Source organism: Pelobates fuscus, chromosome 4 (assembly GCF_036172605.1).
Source record: "Pelobates fuscus isolate aPelFus1 chromosome 4, aPelFus1.pri, whole genome shotgun sequence".
Lineage (NCBI taxonomy): Eukaryota > Metazoa > Chordata > Amphibia > Anura > Pelobatidae > Pelobates > Pelobates fuscus.
In genome coordinates, this window is record NC_086320.1 from 72,609,662 (window position 1) to 72,630,415 (window position 20,754).

General features: G+C 42.4%; 1 protein-coding gene across 2 annotated transcripts in view; it reads left to right on the plus strand.

Moving 5' to 3' along the window:
- The first annotated feature begins 373 nt into the window (after positions 1-373).
- ZNF704 (zinc finger protein 704) overlaps positions 374-20,754 on the plus strand; it is a 112,264-nt gene continuing 91,883 nt past the window's right edge. The window contains exons 1-2 of one of the 2 annotated variants that reach the window (XM_063450362.1): positions 374-659; positions 20,093-20,310. In XM_063450362.1, the coding sequence (XP_063306432.1) occupies positions 471-659; positions 20,093-20,310 (407 nt within the window). In that variant the 5' untranslated portion in view covers positions 374-470. Of the gene's footprint in view, positions 660-1,224; positions 1,303-20,092; positions 20,311-20,754 lie in introns of those variants that run through there. The other variant, XM_063450363.1, reaches the window with a different exon arrangement.

Here is a 20,754-nt window from a genome sequence, read left to right on the forward strand (position 1 = left end):
TTACCTTTTCGGTCACACAATATAAACCAGTAACAGTTGTGTCTGATCAGGACACATGGTAAGTTCGCAGATAAAGGGGTCTGCATTTTATTACAGTAGCAATCTATCCGGTCTTATTGCCCACTAAATAGAAAGGTGCCCAGGCATACCCACACATCTTAACCTGCCTCCATGTCACCATTGTCATCAGAAAGCCCCATCTCCACACAATAACAATGCAATGTGACTTCCAAGTGCCTGCCCTCTCTGTCACCTTCCAGGAGACAGCTCCACTCCAGGTTTTCCTATTGCTTCTGTGTTTATTTGGTTTTGGGGGTCTTTGTGAGTAACTCACACAGCTGGTGTGACAGGGAATTCCTGGGGCTGGCTTTGCATGGCATGGGAGGAGGTACTGAGCAGTGGATGGGTGGGTGGGTGTGTGCCTACTCGGGTGAGTAGCTGCTCCTGGATGCAACCTGAGGCAGAGGACCATGCAGTCTCGGCGCCTGAGTAAGCGCTCTGTGCCTAATATGAGTGAGGGGACTCCATGTGAAGATGCCCCAGGCTCTGAGATGAGGCCAGTGGCTGTTGACAGAGGCAAATCACACAGAGAAGGAGAACACAAGGAACATGGGAGACCCACATGTCATGGAGAGAGGGATCTGAAGTGGCCCTGTAAGGTGGGTCCCTGGGGTGCCATGTTTTGGGGTTAGGGGGGCTGTTGGCAAGCAGAGATTGGCAGCAATCTTGAGCAAAATGTTGGTAGTCCTGAGCCCAGAGCTAGCCATGTGCTGCTGAAAGAGAGCGTGTTTATAGCTTTGCATTGGGACAACAAAGGAAACAAGTTCAAATAGCTCTGCATAGCAAGATATGGAGTGTTGGATGCAGCAAGATTCTAAAGGTTAACCCTAGCAGCACGGACACTTACCAAATATGAGTACAGTAAGCTTTGGGGGGGCTTGGCTGACAATGACTGCAGTAAAAATTAACCCATTCCTGAGACAGGATCAGAAATTTAACCCCTTAACAAAGTTTTGGGCAGCTCTGAGGGTGACCCTAATTTTACAGAGCTCCAAAAGCATGCTGTTTGCACTCATGAAAGCTGTAGCTAATGGACCCCTAAATCTGAGAAGAAGAATCAGATACTTGTGCCTATTGTAGTGTATTTTGTTTTCTCCATAGCTCAGGCAAGGGGGGTGTGTCAGGCTACATTGAGAACCCACGTGTTTAATCTCACTGTGTGTGGTTCCCAGTGACAGCAGCTGAGTGCTAGCTCCCTGGCATTGCAGGAGCAACTGTAACAAAGGCTTGCTAATCATGCAGGTAATGAACCTTCTTTTACAGTCTAATAATAATAATAATAAGAAGAAAATATTGCACGGGATCTTTGATGCCTACAGCTCTTCCTGTATGTAGCATGCTCCCTTAGAAGCAGCAGAGGCTTTGTGTGGATTTGTGCATGCTGTGTAACATATATTCATAATGACATGCAATAATTAGAAAACAGAGCACATGCCAATGCTTCTTCAGTATATCTGAAACACATTATTGAAACAAAGAAGCTGTACATCCCATGAAACCTTCTATAGACAAACAGCAACTGAAAGGGGCGTAACTGCAGAATGATGGTCCCACTGCATGGTGTTTAGCTGTGGGCTTCAGTGTGGGCAGACATATATACTATAATTTAATGGTAAACCAGCCTGCCACACCTTTAACTTTATTGTACACACAATAATATCAAGAGAATAGGTATGGTTTGATAATCTAAGGAAGACTTCAGGTCCCAGAGCTGCAACCATGCTTCTTGGTAGAGCATAATGGGTCTGGATTTTGTTACACCCCAATATATTTGTTCACTTGATAAATCTTTATTTGTGATGCAACGTTATAGATTGATTATCAAATGAAAAGGTGGGTTATCGGTGTCAAAATGTAAATCCTCTGACCTTAGAAATAGATTTTACATTGAGAAGGAGGACTATGCATTACTACCAGTATGATCGTCAACTGACAGAAAATGCAATAAAGCGTCAGAAATGTTGTTCTGTTTTATGATACAAAACACTTCTCTATTGAGTGCGTAACCAGAATCCTGCAAGCATACTTTATAGAATAGCTTTTGTCTTATATGAAACTGTATTACTGTATTAATGCTTTATTTCACTTGCACAAGTGATTCTCTTTGATGTTTAAATATTTTGCATGACATGCTGCTTGTAGATGCACGAGTGAGTGGCCTGGGGTCAGGGGTGTGCCGCAAGCTGACTCTTCCGTTCAGGTACCAAGAGATTCAAAAGCTCCTGCGAGGAGCTTATATTCGCTCTCCTGACCTAAGCCCTATAGTGTATGGCCATTAGCTGAGAGCAGCAGCTGTTTGCTTTCAGCCAATGAGCTAAGCACTGCTTTGCCAGGTTAGCAAACGATTTGACTACTTAAGTTAAGATGGCGCCACGTCACTTCTGGCACCATAACCACTGCGGTGAGCTGTATTCCTAATGCTACAGAGCCTCTAGTGGCTGTCTGTTACCTATATAGATATCACCCCTAGCCATGCTAGGGCGTAAATGGTAAAATGTACTTATGTTTCAGCCTATGCCACGTCGGCCTCTACTATACCGTCTGCCTCCCTGGTTGTGATAATCAAGATTGATGATTTCAGCCAATCCAATGCTTCTCCTTATGTAAGCATTGGGTGGCTAGTGCGCGAGTTTGGGAGGCAAAACACTACGCTGCGCAGAGTTTCACTTGGTTATAGCAGCAGAAGTGCTTCTAGTGGCTGTCTTCCTGACCTCCACTAGACCCGCAGGGGTAGGCAACCTTCGGCACTCCAGATGTTGTGGACTACATCTCCCATGATGCTCCTACAGCCATAATGCAGGCAAAGCATTATGGGAGGTGTAGTCCAAAACATCTGGAGTGCCAAAGGTTGCCTACCCAGACTAGAGGCTTGTTAACTTTGCATTGTAAACATTGCATGCCTACAGAAAGTCAATAACATACAATGCAGGCTTGAAAAGCCAACGGAATTTGTTGGCTCTATATAAATAATAAAATAATAATAATAACAGAGAGAGACACTGCACCCAGACCACTTGATTGAGATGAAGTGTCTGAGTGCCTTTAGTATCCCTTTACCAGGTCTTGGTTTGAGTGGATAGCATTAGATGTAAGCCCAGGGACTAGCAGTGAGGCAGATTATTAGCTCCAGGTCCCATGTATACGGTGCCATGGTACTATGGATAGAAATAACTAGAAATTGACTTTCAGACCTCTTGTAGGCTCATTAACTGAAACAGGTTAATTTAGCTCCATCAAATACAAAAGTACACAAAGTATGAGCGCAGAACTTCTTTGGTGTATTTGTAGCTGCATCAAATGTTCTAGTATGGATGGAAATCTTATTTTTGGCCCACCACTGATTTGGAAAGTTGTCTTGTACGGTCAGCATTATTGACGAATATGCACAGCATCTTGGAATTTAGGTGTAATACACATTGTATCCTTAGCGTAGCACTAAAGTGTCAGGAATTCAAACCTGTATTCAAAACACTGTAGTGTTCCTGGCCGTAACTTAATAGGTGCTCTCCATTATGTAAAATGTTTTAAAGTAAAAATAAATGTTTTGCTTACTTTTTTCCCCGCGCAACGGCTCCCTCGCGGCGCTGCTTACATCTCCTCTTGCAACATCAGAGAGGAGATATGAACGGGTTGGCGACTTACATCACTGCCTGCAGGGAACTGCCTGGGTTGTCAGGCAGATCCCCCTAGTTCTAATTAATAAAAAATGATATAATTACGGGAAAGAAAGCGTATAAATACACATCGAGAATGAGAATATATATAAATATCAAAACGCATTTAGAATGAAACTATGTTTGTGTGTGTGTGTGTGTGTGTGACCCTGTAACTTTCCAAGCCCCATAAAACATGTACATGGGGGGGTACTCTTATACTTGTGAGATATTGCTGAATACAAATAAGAGTGTTTCAGAGCAGTAATCTTACAATGATGATAATATAAAAGGGCAGTTTTTGTGTAAAAATTCAAAAAACTAATATTAATACTAACTGTGGCCAGGGTTTGTAACTATTTGGCTACAAAAAAAGACTAGACATACCCAATTCGGAATTCCCTGTGCTGTCTACTTTTGTAAATGTCATGCCATGATCTGGCTAATTGTCATTCCTGCCATATGGTCTCAAAGGCAACAGAACCGATCTGGCTAATTTCAATGTGTAAAAATTAAAATGGGCAAGCCCTATATTTGACTTTGTAACTATTCAAAACACCATAACACCTGTTCATAGTACTCATGAAAAATCTTTGAGCATAAATATGAGTGTTTTAGGGCAGTAAAATATATAATGACAATGATATCACCGGTCAAAGGGCAGTTTTTTTTGTGAAAAATGCAAAAACAAATCTGAATACTAACTTTGGCTAGGGATTGTGACTAAGTATCTACTGAAAAAGACTGGGCATACTCCATTTTGAATACCCTGAGATGTCTACTTTTGCAAATGGTATGCCATGATGGGGATAATTCTCATTCCTGGGCTGCCATACGGTCTTAAAGGCAACATAGGCCCAGCAAACCAATCTAGCAAATTTCAATGTGTAAAAACTGAAATGGGCAAGCCATATATTTAACCCGGAAACTTCCAAAACCCCATAAAACTCATGAGACATTGCTGAATACTAATATGTGTCATTTATTGCAGTAAAAGCTAGCAATATTATGAAATGCACAGCTAAAATGACATACAGATTTTAGAAAATATCAACATTTCTAATTTTTCAATTATTTTTTATTCTATTCATATTAAATTAGGTTCCATATATAAATATTTGAATGTGAAATGAACAAAATTATATAAACTAAGTGTAGGTGCACTTAATACGAAAGAGGTAAACTATGGCTGAACAGACATATAGCTCTAATTCTAAGTTTTGTTTTGTTTAGAACTTGCACAATTACCTCTGTCCTTAAGAGTTTAAAGAACTGAACTTTTCGGCTGGCATTACAGTTAGATTGGATTGTTTGCTAACTGCTCTATAAAGTGAACGGCAGCGGTGACTTAACGTGGGACAAAAGGTGAATATGATCAATAGCACCCAGGCTGAGTGGGCATGAACATCCTTTTAACCACTATACAGGAAGAGTACAAGCACACCAGAGACTTTGTACATAGAGAATGGTTGTGAATAAGCAGGGTGTTTTAAACTGGGTATGGTCCAAAGAGAGTGCAGTGAAGAAAATTGGGATAGTAGGACAGGACTCTAAAATTGGGTCTGTCTTGACGAAATCTGGACTGTTAAAGGGCCTGCAACTTTAATGGATTTGATTTAAGATTTTGGCCTTGCTCATATGCTGAAGTTTCTACATGCTCAAATCGTTAATGTTCTTGCACAAAAAATTTAGGTTTTGCAGAATGCTGTACCATATGCCTGCCTTTTTAGCCATGCCCCCTCACAACAAAAATATGTTTTAGTATACTCTTTGATCAAGTATTGAAAGAAAAACTGATCACCGTTGTGTTTCTTAAACCTTTCTATAATGGCCAGCACTAGCACAAATTTGAGCTACAGTAGCTCATCTGCGTGATTGGACCAGACGAGCTAGACTTCACTGAGCCCTGGACGCCCATGACCATTACACCAGTTCACCAGTTTTTTTCCTTAAACCACTTTTGGTAGGTAACGGGAACACCCCAAAAGCACCGTTTTGGAGGTACCCTGACCCAGTCGTCTAGCCATAACTATTTGGCCCTTGTCAAAGTGACTCAGATCTTTTCACTTGCCCATTTTTCCTGCTTCCAACACATGAAAATTAAGAACCAACTCTTCACTTGCTGCCCAATATATGAACAGGTGTCTTTGTAACAATATAATCAATGTTATTCACTTCATCTGACAGTGGTTTTATTGCTGTGGCTGATGCAACTTTGGTTGTCATGTTTGAAAACCAATCGTTAGCCACACCTCCTCTAGCTGGGACTCACACAGTCTGCATAAAAATCAGTACAGTGTGTTTACTTTAGAAATGTGTGTCTCCTGCTCTGTTAATTTAACTTCGATCACACAGAGGAGGCTCTTGCAGGATCTTACAGGCCGTTAATAGAGCGGGGGGTTCTGAATTCTAATTAAAACAGAATGTTTCAATAAATTCTAATTTAACCCCTTAAGGACCGGCCTGTTTTTGCAATGTTTGTACGTTAAGGACCAGAGCAGTTTTAACACTTTTGTGGTGTTGTGTTTAGCTGAAATTTTCCGCTCTCTCATTTACGGTTCCCATACAAGTTATATATTGTTTTTTTCAGGACAAAAGGGGCTTTCTTTACATACCATTATTTGTATTATGTCATATATTGTATTTTAAAAAAAAAATAAAATATGGTGAAAAATTAAAAGAAAAACATGTTTTTGGACTTTTACTTGAAAAATCTTTTACTTATCTACAAAAGCTAATGAAAAAAACTGCTAAATAGATTCAAAATTTTGTCCCGAGTTTAAAAACACCCAGTGTTTACATGCTTTATTGCTTTTTTTTGCAAGTTATAGGCCTATAAATACAAGTAGGAAATTGCTGTTTCAATATATATATATTTTAAATGTATCAATAGTGACCTTGTAACACCGTTATCTGTCATAAATCCCCGAAACACACCTAACATGTACATATTTTTTTAAAGTAGACAACCCAGGGTATTCAAAATTGGGTATGTCCAGTTTTTTTTTAGTAGCCACCTAGTCACAAACACTGGCCAAAGTTAGCATTTATATTTGTTTGTGTGTTAAAAATGCAAGAAACGCTAACTTTGGCCGGTGTTTGTGACTACTAAAAAAGGCTGAACATACCCCATTTGCAATACCTTGGGTTGTCTTCTTTTGCAAATGGTATGCCATCATGGGGCTAATTCTCATTCCTTGGCTACCATACGCTCTCAAAGGCAACCTAACCAATCCGACAAATTTCAATAAAAAAAAAAAGTTAAATCAAACCTTATATTTGACCCTGTAACTTTCACAAACACTATAAAACCTCTACATGTGGGGTACTGTTATACTCAGGAGACTTCGCTGAACACAAATATTAGTGTATCAGAACAGTAAAATGTATCACAGCCATAATATCCTCAGTGAAAGTGCTGTTTGTGTGTGAAAAATGCAAAAAACTTCAGTTTCACTGACAATATCATCGCTGTGATATGTTTTACTGTTTTGAAACACTAATATTTGTGTTCAGCGAAGTCTCCCGAGTAAAACAGTACCCCCATGTACAGGGTGTCATAGAAAGTTACAGGGTTAAACACAGTGCTAGCAAATTAAATTATCTGGACTTTCGGCCTGGGTTGGCAGGCAGGTCCCTCAAATTGCAATCATTAAAATGACTTAATTAGGTAAAAATATTACATAAATACGCACGTAGAATTTTAATATATATACATATTTATATATTTGACGTCTACGTGTATATTTATGAAATTATTTATGTAATTATGTATATAGACATATTTATATTTCGTATTGTTTTTATTTATTTATACATAGATATATATATATATATATCATTACATTCTAAGTGTATTTTGATATAAATATATATATATATATATATATATATCAAAATACTGTTAGAATAAAATTGCATATATAATTTTTTTTTATAATTATTACAAATTATTTTTATTTTTTGTTATTTATTTTTATTAACATATTATTTGTATTTTATAATAATATATATATACCATATATATAGCAATTATATATATTGTATATATTCGTGTGTAATTTAAATATAAGTGTATTTTTATATTAATATACGTATATATAAATATAAAAATACACTTAATATGACATTATATATATGATACATATACATATATTATATATAGATATAATACATGTATATATATCATATATATATATATATACACATATTATTTTTGTTTTTTTTACACTGATTTTACACTGTTTTTTTTTCACTTTATTTTTTTGATTTTTCACTTGCAGGGAGACTGCCTGTCAGCACAGACAGTCCCCCTGCAGGCAGATACACAGACACCTATTGCGGTCATGTGATCGAGTGATCACATGGCCGTGGGGTCCTGATCTGCCGAGGGGGGACTGCCCGGGCAGACAGGCAGTCCCCCTGGACCGGGTGGAGCACTGATCACCGCCGTGGGAGCGACGGCGATCAGGTAAGTAGCCCCAGACCGTTATGACGGTTCAGGACCGTCAGCGGTCCAAACGCACGTTTTACCGCTGACGGTCCTGAACCGTCAGCGGTCCTGAAGGGGTTAAACAGAATGTGCAATAACAATAAAGTGCATATTGCTGATGAGGAAAGTTTGCAGAAAGCAAAAATATACTCATGATTGGCCTTCATACACCTTAGAGCAGGGGTTCCCAATTATTTTTTCCCATGGAACCCTTTGACATAGTGTATTAATATTGTGGGCCCCCCTACCCCGTAAATAAATGTGTGTCTGTGTGTTAAAGTTTGTGTATTCGTGTTTGTATGTGCCAGTGTGTGTCAATGTGTATCTGTGTGTGTGTGTGTGTGTGTATCTGACCCACAGATACACATAGTGGCACACAGATACACACACTGATACACATAGACACACACACACCTTATTATTATTATTATTGCAATTTATATAGCGCCAACAGATTCCGTAGCGCTTTACAATATTAAGAAGGGGATTTAACTATAAATAGGACAATTACAAATAAACTTACAGGAACAATAGGTTGAAGAGGACCCTGCTCGATCGAGCTTACATTCTATAGGAGGTGGGGTGTAAAACACATTATGACAGGAATTTGCAATCAAATAAGGTGGACTGCCCTTTAGGAGAGGGCAAGAGACAGGTATGTGAGGTATTGGTTAGTCTTGGAGGCCATAAGCTTTCCTAAAGAGATGGGTTTTAAGGCACTTCTTAAAAGATGCAAGACTAGGGGAGAGTCTGATGGCGGTAGGCAGGCTATTCCATAGGAAGGGAGCCGCCCGCGAGAAGTCCTGCAAGCGCGAGTTGGCCGTACGAGTGCGGACAACGGACAGGAGGTGGTCACGGGCAGAGCGGAGAGACCGAGAAGGGACATACCTATGGATCTGTGAGGAGATATAAGAGGGGCTAGAGTTGTTCAGTGCTTTATAGGTGTGAGTAAGTACCTTGAATTGACTCCTATAGCATACAGGAAGCCAATGTAAGGACTGGCAGAGGGGTGAGGTGTGAGAGAAACGACTAGAGAGGAAAATCAGTCTAGCAGCAGCGTTCATTACGGACTGTAGGGGTGCAGTACGGCTTTTGGGAAGACCAATCAGGAGAGGGTTACAGTAATCCATGCGGGAAATTACTAGAGCATGGACAAGCTCCTTGGTAGTATCTGGTGCAAGAAAGGGGCGGATGCGGGCTATGTTTTTAAGATGAAATCTACAGGATTTGGCAACATGCTGGATGTGAGGCTCAAAGGTGAGACCAGAGTCAAGTATGACGCCAAGACAGCGCGCTTGCAAGGATGGACTGATGTTGGTACCACAAACTTGAAGGGAGAGCGAAAGAGGAGGATCAGTATTAGGAGGAGGAAAGACAAGGAGCTCAGTTTTTGAGAGATTGAGTTTCAGAAAGCGGGAGGACATCCAGTCAGAGATGGAAGAAAGGCAAGCAGTGACACGTTGCAGGACGGCAGGGGAGAGGTCCGGGGAGGAGAGATATAGCTGGGTGTCATCAGCGTACAGGTGGTAGTGGAATCCAAAAGAGGTAATAAGTTTGCCAAGAGAGGCGGTATAAAGAGAAAATAGAAGGGGACCAAGGACGGAGCCTTGGGGGACACCAACCGAGACAGGGCGAGGGGAGGAGGTATCATTAGAGAAGGAGACACTGAATGAGCGTTGGGAGAGATAAGAGGAAAACCACGAGAGGACAGAGTCACAGAGACCAAGCGATTGAAGAGTTTGAAGAAGGAGAGCATGATCAACGGTGTCAAAGGCCGCTGAGAGGTCAAGAAGAATTAGTATGGAGTAGTGGCCTTTGGATTTAGCTGTGATTAGGTCGTTAGTGACTTTGATAAGGGCAGTCTCTGTAGAGTGGAGAGGGTGGAAGCCAGATTGAAGGGGGTCAAGGAGAGAGTTGGAATTGAGGAAATGAGACACACGGGTAAAGACAAGTCTTTCCAGAAGCTTTGAGGAAAAAGGGAGCAGGGATATGGGACGGTAGTTAGAGAGGGTGGATGGGTCGAGGGATGGTTTTTTTAGTATAGGCACTACAGTGGCATGTTTAAGGTCAGCAGGGACGATGCCAGAAGAGAGCGAGCAGTTGAAGATGTGTGTTAGAGAAGGCACGAGACAAGTGGAGAGAGATCTGATAAGGTGAGATGGGACAGGATCGAGCGGGCAAGTGGTGGGGCGAGAGGAGCAAAGAAGAGCAGCCACCTCTTGGTCAGTAGCTGGGGAGAATGTCTGAAGGGTAGGAAAGGCATGATCTATGTGTGATTGAGAAACAGAAAGGCAAGGAGGGGAGAATTCTTTCCTTAGCTGTTCAATCTTGTCAGTGAAGTAACATGCAAAGTTATCAGAAGTAAGGTTAGTTTTGGGGGTGGCCACAGCAGGGCGAAGAAGAGAATTAAAGGTGTCAAAGAGACGCCTGGGGTTGCGGGAACATGAACTAATGAGAGAGGAAAAATAGGACTGTTTGGCAAGGGCAAGGGCTGCACTGTATGAACACAATATGAATCTATAATGGAGAAAGTCTGATTGGGTACGAGACTTCCTCCAGGAGCGTTCAGCACAACGGGAGCATCTTTGCAGGTAGTGCGTTAATTTAGTATGCCATGGTTGGGGGCGGGTCCTCCTCGAGGTGCTTGTTTGTAGTGGCGCTGCAGTGTTCAAGGCAGATGTAAGAGTAGAGTTATATATGGAGATGGCCAGTGAAGGACAGGAGAGGGAAGGGATGGACAGCAGTTGTGAATCAATGTCAGCTGACAACTGTTGGAGATCAAGAGAATTAAGGTCCCTCCTGAGTTGAGGGGGGTTAGGCTGAGGTTGTTGGGTGAGGGGGTACGCAAGAGCAAATTATAAGAGGTGCTGATCAGAGAGTGGATATGGAGTGTTGCAGATATTAGTTACTGTACATGCATAAGTGAAGATTAGGTCAAGGGTATTGCCAGCTACATGGGTGGGAGAATTTGCCCACTGCGATAGCCCGAGGGAGGAAGTCATTGAAAGTAGTTTAGTGGCTGCAGAGGTCAAAGGTGGGTTTATAGGAATATTGAAGTCCCCGAGAATTAGGGATGGAATGTTAGAAGAGAGGAAATAGGGTAGCCAGGCAGCAAAGTGGTCAAGGAAGAGAAGAGGGGAACCAGGGGGACGGTAAATAACAGCAATGTTAGCAGAGAAGGGTTTGAAAAGGCGAATTGAATGTATTTCAAATGACGGGAAAGAGAGGGAAGGGGGGGTGGGAAGAGGTTTAAAAGAGCAGTGAGGGGAGAGGAGAAACCCAACACCACCACCTTTACATTCAGAGTTTCTTGGGTTGTGGGTAAGTTGAAGACCACCGAAGGACAAAGATGCAGGGGTGGCAGTGTCAGAGGGGGAGAGCCAGGTTTCTGTTAAGGCTAGTAAATCTATTGAACGAGAGATGAAGAAGTCATGGACAGCAGTGGATTTAGTTATATTGCAAACAGAGCGTGCGTTCCAGAGGGCAGTATTGAAGGAGGATCTAGAGGAACATGAGATGGGTATGAGATTAGTGTGGGTCCTTGGGTTAGTATGTGCTGTGTTTGTTGAGAGGGGACCGGGGTTTGGAGAAACATCACCAGCTGCTAGGAGCAGAAGGATAGAAAGGAATTGAAGGTGGGAGTAGGATTTGAAAGTTTTGTAGGAGGGTATGTATGTAGAGGGTTTGGGAGGAGTTGGTGGAGATAGGCTGGAAAGGTATGTGTAGAGTGCATGGGATGAATAGAGAGGGGAGGGGAGTAAGGTGGCAGTAATGATGATTGTGTTGCCAGGGACAGGTGAGTGAAAGGATAGGGATATTTTAGTGATCAGAGAAGTTAGTGTTAAAGTGAAAAATAGAAAGGAGAACATTAGAGAAAATGTGTATTATATAGATAGGTAGATCATATATACAAACACACACAAATATCAATGAGTGTTTAAACCAATGTAAGGATGCAGTGTGTTAAATGAATTCAGGTGAGAAGAGGTTTAGTGACTTGATTGGTGTGTTAAGGAAACCAGCTGATGTGCACTATCTATAAGTAAGCTGTTGACCTTGACACACAGATACACACACTCATATAAACATGCACATAAACACATCTTGGCTCACAAACATGCACACACTCAGATACACACAGTGAAATATACACACACCTACACTCACAGATACACACACTGGTACATACACACACTGAGATACACACACACTGACACACACACACATAGGCACATACAAACACACTGATATACACTGGCACATACACACACACACACCATTATACACATACTGACGTACACACACACACACACATACACACAGTGACACATACACAAAACTTGACACACACATACACACACTAACACTCAGACATACATACTCTTTGACAGACGCACATACAAACACATATATACTCTCACTGACAAGCACACATACATTCTCACTGACAAACACATATATACTCTCACTGGCAAGCACATATACACTCTCACTGACAAATACACATACACACACACTGACATGCAAACATGCACTCTCACTGACAAGCACAAATACACACTCACTGACAAACACCCATACACTCTCAGTAACCAACACACACACTCACTGACAAACACACATACAAACTCCTTAACAGACAGACACACTATTTATTTTTTAAAATTTCACTCCATCCAGCCTCCCTACCTTTGGGAGTGCTGGCATGGTATCTCTATTTCCCTGGGGTCCAGTGGGGCTGCTGGGCTGAGCAGCTGGCGTGCAGTCCCTGGGTCCAGAGGGGCAGCTGGGCTGAGCGGCTGGTGTGCAGTCCCTGGGGTCCAGTGGGGCTGCTGGGCTGAGTGGCTGGCATGTGGGTGTACAGTGTGGGCGGTGAGGGAGCAGTGAACTATCTGCTCAGCTCCCTCGCGCGCCTCTTAGTGATGCTGGAGACAGAGTGACGTCACATTCCAGCTCTGGCATCACTGCTGTGCGCGCAAGGGAGCTGAGCAGGGGAGAGTGCTCCCTCGCCACCCGCCTTAATTATCGTGGCGGCCATTTTGTGTACCGAAATTTTGGCGGAACCCAATTTGTGTTCTCGTTGAACCACAATTGGGAAACACTGCCTTAGAGACATTTTTAGAAATGTTGTCTTCTGAAACAAAATAGGAGGAGTCACCAGTGGTTTCCATGGTGACTGCCACCATTTTCAGAACATGATACTTTGATACATCTCTTTGCATGCAACCCAAATTTCCATAGTGCTGATTTCTCTATTACAAATATCGAGCTGGAAATTTCTCTGAAATGTCAACACAAATCAAAAGATGTACAGCTTTGGTCAGCAGTCATGCAAACAATGGAATGAGCTTGGCATCTCACAGAGAGCATTATTGTTGTTAAATGCAGATGGTATTTACCATCAGTATGACTGCCGAACAATGCTTGACAACAGATGGGTCAGCAAGTCTCTAGCAGACTCACCAGCAGTCAGTCAGAATTTTAAATCCTACGCTACTGGACAAGCCTAAAAGCTACTAGCCACTGCAATATTGGAAGGTCTGCGGCACGCACCAGCGGTAAATTTCTACTCTCCAGAGCTGAATTTTCACTGGCCAATGGCTAGTGAGGGAGGGACAACTTTGAGCCCTGAATATAACCTTGCAATTGTTCTCTATCATAATCTATTGAGTCTCTTCTGCGTCCAGTCTACATGTTGCATTTGGTAGTTGCCATAAATTAACATTCACAGCTAGACTAGAAAACGGTATTGATAAGGAAACAAAAAGAACAAAAAGTTGACTGGGTACTTATTTGCAAATGTGTTTTACTATATTGCCTGAGTGGTATAAGATGCGGGGAAAGAATAGCCTTGCTCGTGCAATGGGTTGAACAGTTGCAGAGAGGATTGTGCATCAATAACATGCAGGATAAAAGCTTCTTTGTCAAAAGCCTCTCCTTTGTCATTCAGTCTCAACTTTATTCTATCTACATTGTTAGGCATTGCGAATGCATGATTCCTCTGGATTGGGCATTGTTTTTATTTTCACAGCCATGAACCTGCGTGGCACGTTTTATGTCTGAAAAATTTAATGTTGTCTTTGAAATGTAAAGCAACTGGAAAATAAAGCATGTCTGATTTGAACACATGGTTTGCCCTATATACTGAACGCATTCTCGCCATCCTTACCATCAAATCATGCACACCGCCAACAACCACAACGTAAATTGTTCTCTAGGTTATATCGTGAAAATATAATCCCTATCAGCCTGGCAAAAACCTACATCAGTAATTAGCATGGCACATGGTTTCTTCAATTCCCTCCTAACTGCGATATAACATCTAAAAAATGTTATCACACAGCTGTAAGAGATATATATACATTAGCAGAACATACCCCAAATCGCTTCTACCCTAAAAAAACAAACAAACAAAAAAACACTATAAAAGACACTAGACACCTAGTGAAATGATCTGTTTGTAGTGTCCATGGCTTATAGCTCCCGCTACGTAAAACTTTGCTGTTTTGAAGAAATTTTCTAAATTTTCATTGCATGGTTAAGTATACCTTTACATTTAACCGAGAGCTGCTATACGGTGCTTCTACTGTGAAAACTGAGTCAGACTCAGTTCTTAACTTTCAACGTCCTTATGTATTACAGAATGACGTGAAATTCTCACAGATTTATTCGCTAAAGTCTGAATTGCTCCGTACTGAGCACGGCAAAACAATCTGGCTGCATAAGGGTTATATAAACTGCAAAATACGGAAATTGTTCATCCTCTTTAACAACATTTGGATTTTGCAATTCAGACTCTAAATGACCCTGAATTACCGGTAGGTCTGAATTTTAGCTGGATCAAACGCGCCGGACGGGTGAGATCTGGACCCGAATGTTTCAAATCCAGGCTTCAAATCTTGTTTATTAAATCTGTTACTAGTTAAAAACACTCAGCGCTGTGAGGATTAACCACTTACCTTATCCGGGGTCCTCAGCTCGAGACGTGACTTGATCTCCTTTTCTGAGCGGGCCGCAGTGAGCGGTCACGTGGTCCACATCGCACTAGGAGAGTGGCTCGCATCACGAGTGTGCTCTTAAAGGGGCAGTGGGAGCCACAAGATGGTTCAGGCTCCCATTGGCACACGTCATTCTGGCACACCCAACACATGTTTTGGGGGCATAGGCATGGGCCAATCAAATGTTAACTAAAGGTTATCTAAACTTCCCTAGCCCTATCCACTTTGCCCTATCGTGGTTTCTGTTTTAGTACTGTGGCGGAACCTACCGCCAATTCCTTACCTTTTGCCCCTTTCAAGTTTTTTTTCCCTTTTCTTTTCTGGAGTTGCTATATACGAACTCCCTCCATTCGTCTCCCAAACGAGGACCACCCCTTTAACCCATTACACCAGAAACTTAAGTGCGAAACCGCAAGGGAAGTAATTAATGAATACTCCCCCCACTTCCCCTGCTCCCGAACATGGGCAGCGGCACTTGGTCATCTAGTGCCTGGAACTCTTTTCGGTTAGGCACTTGCACAAACCCCAGTAAAGATTAGACCACTGCCCGTTCTAGTTCCCGACCAGCTATGAGAACGACGTTTGGGACATATAAACTACCGAACCGACGGAGCATTCGTACCCTGAAACTAAGAGAATCCCTTGCATGGTGTTCACACAGCAACCTCCGAACATAGACAGGCCAGGACACCTATTTCCCTGTAACTGTTTTGGGCTAGCGCCTCGTGTCCGGCTAGTCAAAACTTTAACCCGGTGGCATTCCCGTTTCACCAAACCGATCTGAGTGATCTATGGATATGTTATACACTCAGATCGGTGCTTTCCAGGGATATAACTTTTGTAGGGTTCCTAGTTATGGTTGGGGCACTTTTGGGGTACTGTATATTTTGTATCAATTTTCTGTACCTGAGAGACAATTGAAAAGGTTTTTCGCACGCAATTGTCTCTCAGGCACAGAGGATGTTGGAATTGAAACCTCTGTGTTATTGTATTGGAGACCCCATGTAGGAGTTTGTGCATAAAAGCCCATGTGTGGTCGAAAATAAATCAGTTGACTTCCAGAACTATGTTCCGTCTGGTTACTGGGAGAATGGATGTCTACATGTTTTAATGGTTCCATAGTGGCTGAGTGAAGGAATTAGCGGAGGTAACTAGTCGGGTTACCCGTGGCGCGCTACATCAGTACTCTTTAGTGCGTTCCTTGATCTATTGTGTTTATTCTGGTATTGACCTTAGCTTTGTTCCTGACTCTGAATTTATCTTTAACCCTTTTTCTGTCTTGTTTGCCTACATCTCCGATTGCCGTGTACTTGACTTGTTTTTGCGGTCTCTCTATTACCCTGACCTCGTCTCGTCTCTGACTACGCTTTACCTCGGTCTACCGCAGGGATAGGCAACCTTCGGCACTCCAGATGTTTTGAACTACATCCCCCATAATGCTCTTACACCCAGAATGCTGGCAAAGCATCATGGGAGGTGTAGTCCAAAACATCTGGAGTGCCAAAGGTTGCCTATGCCTGGTCTAACGTTTAGTCCGGCCATTCTAAGGCCAGGTAATACGTTATATCCTTGTCTTGTCCCTTGCTGTTCTAACCTCTGCGTTTTGGGATATTACCTTGTGACAATTAAAAAAATCTATAAAAATGCCTATAGGGTCAATGAAAAAATATATTACTATAAGGGAGGTTATAAACCTCCCTACGCCCACTTGCTGGATGTCATATCTACTAAGAATTTAAAACTAGCGACTGGGCAGCAATTGGACATCAACTAATGTTGGGGGCATAGAACCCCTATGTGTGGGCATTGGGAATAGGACTAAGAATTAAAAAACGGAAGGATGACAATGATCCTTGTGTCTGCGGTCTGTGGGTGGGGGCTACTTACTAAATGAAGGGACCTAATGTCCACACTTCAAACGCTACATGGTTAACCCTCACAGAGCTGTGTTTTTTTAACTGTTTGCCCGCTGGCTGCTAGCACTGCCAGCTTGCCAAAAGTATCTTTAATTATTGTTTGCTTGCAAAAAGCAAGTGAATAATAATTTCCAAACATACATCCCACCTGATGCAATCGGTCACCAATTTTCTAAAAACCAGTGCTTTATGAATCTTTAGAATCCAATACTTTGTATAGGATTTGGATGTGAAAGCACATATTTTAATATGGTCCGAATGCATCTGGGACATTGCTGCAAATCTGATTGAATTTTGACTAGATTTGACTTTAGTAAATATGAGAGTTGCCATTCCTGTCAGCGTTCAGCCATTTTCAACAGATTTTGTCCATCCAGACAAAACTATGTGTTTAGATCATAACCCTGTCAATCAATGCTTCTTGTAATTGGACAAGACGTTTGTGACGGACCGCCTGGCACTCCGACCGAGTGCCTCCGCCAATCGATGCTACTAGTGCTCAGCGAGGAATCCCAGCCCTCCACCAGACACAATATGCACTGCAGACCCCACTTCCAGCGATGCAGCTGCGCCGGGGTCTCGCCGTCCTTCACCCAAGACCAGGATCCAGTTTCCAGTGGGCAGACCAGTTTCCAGTGGGCAGTGGATGCCATAATCTAGAGCTCTGGCTCTAACTACACAAAATCTACTAAAATTACTAGGCAAAACGCAATACCTCGATACCATCTCCGCTGATACTGCTCCCCAGCACGGTGTGGAGCCGCCAGATGCCTTTTCTGTGTTCTCCGGCAGGCATGTCACCACGCCGACGAATAAAGACCTTTCGCGCCTGTCAGCAGCCCGCAACCTCCACGCTGCCATTATCACTGGAGGACCTGCTTTATTACTCGGCTGGAAGACCGACCACACACAACATGGGTCGCCGATCCCAAAAACAACCTACCTTCCAAGATGGCCACCCAAGCGGAAGGTGAGGCCTGCACACCACCGCCCAGACAAACAGCAGAGGAGCTGAACCCCGTACCCTTAGAACGGCCGCAAGCACCCGCAAGAAGTCCTGAAGAGGACCCTAATACACCCTCCACAAAACAAGACATAGCAAACCTGCTGCAGAACATCAAGCAGTTGTTTGCAGCAGGTCTCGACCTGGTGAAGGTAGAAGTGCAAGCAGTGACAGCCAGAACCCAGGCCTCGGAGGAGGCTATAATTGACCTGCGCCAAGAAGTCTCCACTATCAAAGAAGCAATGCAACAAATGCAGAAAACCCAAACCTCCTTAGCCCTGAGAGCTGACACTCTTGATGACCGCAGCTGCAGAGCCAATATAAAAATAAGAGGCATCCCAGACGCAGTCCTACCTGACGAGCTACCGCACTATCTGCGACGCCTGGTGGCCTCACTGATACTGGCAACACAAGCCAAGGAGATAGTCTTTGACGGCTGCTCCAAAATCTCCAAAAGCTCCTGCGACGGCTCCACGAGACGTGATAGCCAGGTGTCAAATGCTTCTTGATAAAGGCTGCATCTGGGCAGCATTAAGGGGGGAAACACCCTATACCTTTGAATCATCTGTTCTCTCCTTCTACCAGGACCTGCACTGGTCCACCCTTCAATGGCGACGTTCCATGAGCCCCGTAACCGACCAACTACTCGCTGCACGGATCTCTTACAGATGGTCGACGCCGAGATCCCTATGTGTGGAGAAGAACGGAGCGACATGCCAGCTATCCTCGCCAGCAGAGGACCCTGCATTGTTCCAAGCCCTGGACATTCCAAACGCACAAAATAATCTGCCTGCTTCCCGCAGACAACAGGACTGGGACCCAGACCACATAACTCCATATGTGCCAAGGAATGGTGATAGACCGACCCCAGTAACCTGAACTTCGACAAAGAGCAGATGACCAACAGTATACGTTTATCTGCATTTTTATATATTTTTTTATTTTAATTATTTTTTACTATAATTTTTCTCTCTGGTTCCCTATACGGAATATCTCATATGAAAAGGCTATGCTTAACCCCATTGTTTTTCTTAATTGCTGTCTCACCTATACGTTAACCAGCTGGCAACCACACATCACACGAGAGTAATAGGAGGGCGCTCCCCAATATCACAGAGAGCACTAAGCGTAGAAAAATCCCACCACCCCTACCCGGAGCCCCTCAACTGGGGTCATCCATCCAGGAAAAGCAGACCCCACACCAACACATAGCTGCAGGAGAGGCTAACCCGATACACCGAGCGGGAGCACACGCTCCAAACCCACACCCCCTCGACTGACAAAGGTCCTTAGGACCAACACACAAATAAGGACCACAACAAAAGACACCATAAGCTAGACGCCTCAACACTGGACCCCACATCGCCACACCAAAGTGCCTCCCAACACCTGCCCATCAATACAAGCATAGACACACTCTGATACACCTCAGCTTAGGACAATCGGTCCACTAGCAAGGAAATACTATAATCTTTGTTTACCATATATGCCTCACTGTATGCCTTGTTATACATTAGACTGTTATATAAGTAACCCGCACGTTAGACTTAAAAAAAAAAAAAAAAGTGCAGTGCATCTGACATGTTTGAAGGAAAATACTTGAATTTTTGATGTTCTAAAGTCATACAATGACATGTTCTTGATACCATATGATTGAATAATAATGCACAACAAAATAAGGAATTAAAAAAAAAAGTGCCAATTTCTATTGAAATCTGAACTTTTTGTATTATGGAAAAGAAGAGGGCAGACTCTTCACAAATGAACACTTCAGCAAAATTTAACAGCAGTTCCTGAATTTACCTCTTGAGTTAGATTTACTTTTTGTTTTCAAAATCAACACAATCAAGTGCCACGGTCACTGTCCATATTTTTATTACTACTAGTCATTCATTTATATAGTCTGGAAAATCTGTATATCTATTGGTGAATTTCAGGTGTGGTAATTTGGTGTGAATTTCCTGTTGCAGGGAGTGTGCGCTAATTCTGCAATGGAACCTAAAGCAGGCCACTATTGTACACCAAATCTACAAATGGCTGCCCAGATGAGAAAGGACTTGGAGTCGGAAAATTCCAGAAGGGGCTTTGAACATGATTCAGAAATGAAACAAGACTACAGACGGTCAATCTATCTTCTTGAGGAAAAGCGCAAGGTGGTTTCATCCAATATTGATGTTCCTCAAGCTAGGTATGCGGAGACATTATGTAATGACTAAAATATTATCTCCACAGTATTATTAATACAAACGATTTGGGTAGAAAATACTAATTTTTATACATTTGTGTCTCTAGAAATCATATATATAACGGGAGACATATTAGAGTGTTCCATGTTAAAATGGTGGGCCATTCTCATGAAAAACAATAGAAATTGCCAATTATGAAAAAAATTAATTTAAAAAATGGGGGGCCGTTATCATTGTTAAAAAAAAAAACTAGTCAAATATTCAAACATTTGTCTATTTGCGCTATGATTGTATGCATTCGCAAAATATTCATATATTAATATGATCATCAGACATTTACACAGAAGAAAAACTTGGTTCTTCCGAATTATCTGGTTTGAATAGTTTGGTCCATATAATTTTTCCAATTGAAATATAAAATATATTGGATAATCAGTTTGATTTTT